The 3595-nt window shown below is 41.5% G+C and overlaps 1 gene segment (V, D, J or C); it reads right to left on the bottom strand.

The window, feature by feature from the left end:
• Positions 1-581: 581 nt before the first annotated feature.
• LOC140203554 (T cell receptor alpha variable 4-like) lies at positions 582-2763 on the bottom strand. The segment is given in 2 exon segments: positions 582-934; positions 2682-2763. Coding segments are annotated over 2 exon segments (435 nt in total).
• Positions 2764-3595: the final 832 nt, after the last annotated feature.

Genomic DNA, 3595 nt, shown 5'->3' with positions numbered 1-3595 from the left:
GAGAGAAAAAAAGAGAGATTTGAGTTTTCGGGTGAGCTGACGCCGTCGATCATCTCGTCTTCCACCGAAATCCTTTAAAAGTCACCGACTGTGACCACAGCAATGAGGACCGGTTTTCTGGCGTGGAACTATTAACCAGGCAAGGGTGGACACGGGGACAACTCCTCACCGGTCACTGCCCTTTCCTTTCCACTGCGGATTTCCTTAAGGCAATCATGCCTCTCTGCTCCAGGAACATATTCTTGAAAGTTGTGTGTCTTCGATAAGTAGAAATTTGAGTAATCGGTAGACCCGGCAGCTTATATGGAAATGATGTTTCCAACCAAGAACTTCCATCAGGACATAATGATTTCTCCCAGCATATTTTGGGTGTTGATTGTGGTACTTTTATTTTTTCTGTTATCATTCTACTAAAATCCCACCACACTGCGGTTTCTTGCCGTTGTCTCCGTGCTCGGCTGTGGTGTATTTATATGATAAAACCAAATGAGTTTTTGTATTGTTCCCTCGCTGCTTACTAGCACTGTGTGCTTGTAACGAGAGGCACCCTAGTTCTTGAACAGCGCTGTCCATGCGCGGCATCACAGTGCTGCAAACGGACTCATTGCACAGTAATACACAGCAGCGTCTCCCAGTTGCACTTTGGAGATCGTCAGCTGGCTGATTTTCTTACCAGGATCGACAAAACCAGTAATTCGTTCCCCGGCATTTTTTGTCTTATCTTGTGCTCCGAAAGTTTGTCCCTGGAGCAGGAATATGGGTGCCTGCCCTGGAAGCTGGCGATACCAGTGTATTGTGTTGCGACAATTCACGTCAAATCCACAGGTTAAAATGGCAGTGTCGGCAAGTGCAGTTTGCAGTTCCGGACTCTGAGACGGTGGAGAAATTGATTCTGTATGAATGTAAAGGAAGATTATTGCTGATTTACCGATAACTGTCAGAAAATAACACGTCCCAAATACGTTAAGGGGATTTTGTTTCATTTGAAATGTGAGTAAACAATATTTATTGTCGTTGTCAATTACTATCTGAATTGCTGCAGTGAAATAAAATCAGGGACTCCTGGTAAATTGCGGATATCTTTCTATTATCAAAACATGTTTCATATTTTGGACATCTATGTGGAAGGAAGATCTAATTTCATGTAACAATTGCAGAGGGCCTACAATCATAAAATGGGCCGAACTCCTTTTTTTTATATATAACTTCTGCGGTGTTTATTTTAAACGTCAGTTTCATTCGGAATAATGATGGATTTGCCTGTTTTATTTTTCAAATTGATAGAGGCTCCATCCAGAATTGCTTCTTTTTTTTAAAATAACATATCCCCGATAAGTTACAGCCTCTTGCATTGTAACATGTTCTGCACAGTAATGAGACTTAATGGGACAGATTGGTCAGATAATTTTCTAAGCAACTGAAGGCGAATATTATTTTCAATTGGAGTTTAGCACGCGGCGATATAAAGGTTTTCTTCCCTTCTCTTTTCTTATTTTTCATCAATTGGTTCTGCATTTCACTGTACTATTTGAAAATAAATTGGAGAAAACAAGGTTCATTATTTCTTGCATGTCGGTGACATTTTCTTATATATATATCTTATCTGCTTGCGGTTTATGCCTTAAGCTGCTAACAGTATTTCCCACAGTCTGACATCAGTCGGTTGGATTTATTCTGCGACGATTACACCAGCATTTCATCTTTACTCATAGCAGAAATCCCCCTCTCCATCTCACTCTGTTAATTCAGTTTACCACCTTGCCTTTCGACGCAGTGAGTGTAGATTCAGTTTACAGAACCAATCAATCAATTAAATCAATCGATCATCTATCAAACCATAGTGAAAATGGGTGAGATATTTAAGGAATCGTCGGTGTCTGTGGATACTTACCGGGCCTGACCGTGACCTTTGTCCCTGTTCCATCTAGAGTTTGAGTCGTCCATACAAACACAATGATCCTGTTCTCAGTCTCCACCATACAAGAAATACACTCATGTGAATCTGCATAGGAAACGCTAAATAGGATTCCCAATGTTTCCAGGGTTGTTAATGCAACACATAGCAAGAATATTCCCCATTTGCCGGCAGGTCAATATGTTCTTTGTGAGAAAGCAAAACCAAATTAAAATAAAATAGGAACACGCACCGCACACCGATTCCGAGAAGGAAAAAAGACACACAGCATATGTGTCAATCAAAAATACATATGCAATACGGAAATTAAAAATAATCTAAACAGATTAGAACGTGAACAACGACAGGTTTGTATATTTTTGTATGCGATATGGAGAATAACTCGTTTAAACAATGAGTTATTTATATATTTATTATTTTCTATTTTTGTTCAGGTCTCTTCCACTGTGTTCGTTCCAACTGTACACAGTACCTTACGTGAATTTGAAATCTGCTGGCGGGTCAATGACAGAGTCGAGCACGAATTAATTTCGCAGCGCTGGCGTTTACTGGTTCCAAGTGTTCAGGAACGATTCTGCCTCCCGTCGGCAACAAGAATGTGTATTTTTTAACATCTGTCTACATTTATTGACACATAACTCAGGTAGGCAACAATATCTGCTCACACGCGAGGTGGGAACATAAAGACTCTACAGAAAAAAATAAAACAACTAACAGTTTGCTGGACTGCAGGACTATACACAGCGAGACAGGAATATGAGCTTACCCGCAGATCCATTCTGCTCCGTCCGAATCAGGAATAAGCTACAGCGAAAGTTTTTGTACAGCGCGTCGCCGAAGCCCATCATCGTGGTTCACGCCATCTGTATACAGCTTGACAGTAATAGGTGCCGCTGTCTTCCACTCGCAGGTCCCGAATTTCCAAAGAAAACTGCATGTTAGTTTTCTTAATCAAAGTAAGAAATCTCCCCCCGCGGGTGACTTCTGTCCGTTCGGTCGCTGAGTTGGTCTGCCTGAAGAATTTTCCAGTGAGAAAGCGATATTCACCAGAACCAGGCTTGAAACTGCAGGTGATGGTGGCAGTCTGACACTCATGCAAGTTTACAATGGTCGGGCTCTGAGTCACCGACTGACTAAGTGAACCTAAGAATAAAAAAAATGCGGAGAAATGTGAATTGCAGTCATAGGCGAAACACATGAATAATTTAAGCCGGTTGAATCTCAGAGGTCTCAGACAGATTTAAAGTAAATATAATGTGGATGTCTGAAAGGTACTCACGCCGTAAGCAGAGCCAGAGTGTGAAAACGAAGAAGACTCCCATCGTCAACAAGGAATATTGCTGAAGTGTCGAGGGGATGAAGCTCACGGCCTGCAGAGTTATGGTAGAATGTACTGCAAAGATGGACAGTAAACTGTTAACAGCAGGTTATTGAGGGACAGCTGTTGGTTTTGATTCTGTTTCGTGTCTTTGAACCGAGTGAGGAAGCCCCGCCCAAGACTTCCTATTGTTCAACCTGTGTGACGGAGATGGCCTATAAATTGATCAGTCTGAATCATTTGCCTTGAAACAGACACTTTTCTTCAGAGAGAGAGAGAGAGAGAGAGAGAGATGGTTATTTGTTCTTTCTTGATGTTGCAACCAGTGCCCCGAGTTTTCAAGTATGTTTCAGTTCTTATAT

Source organism: Mobula birostris, chromosome 10 (assembly GCF_030028105.1).
Source record: "Mobula birostris isolate sMobBir1 chromosome 10, sMobBir1.hap1, whole genome shotgun sequence".
NCBI classification, from domain to species: domain Eukaryota; kingdom Metazoa; phylum Chordata; class Chondrichthyes; order Myliobatiformes; family Myliobatidae; genus Mobula; species Mobula birostris.
Note: the sequence above shows the minus strand (reverse complement) of the source record. Positions and strands in the feature narration are given on the sequence as shown.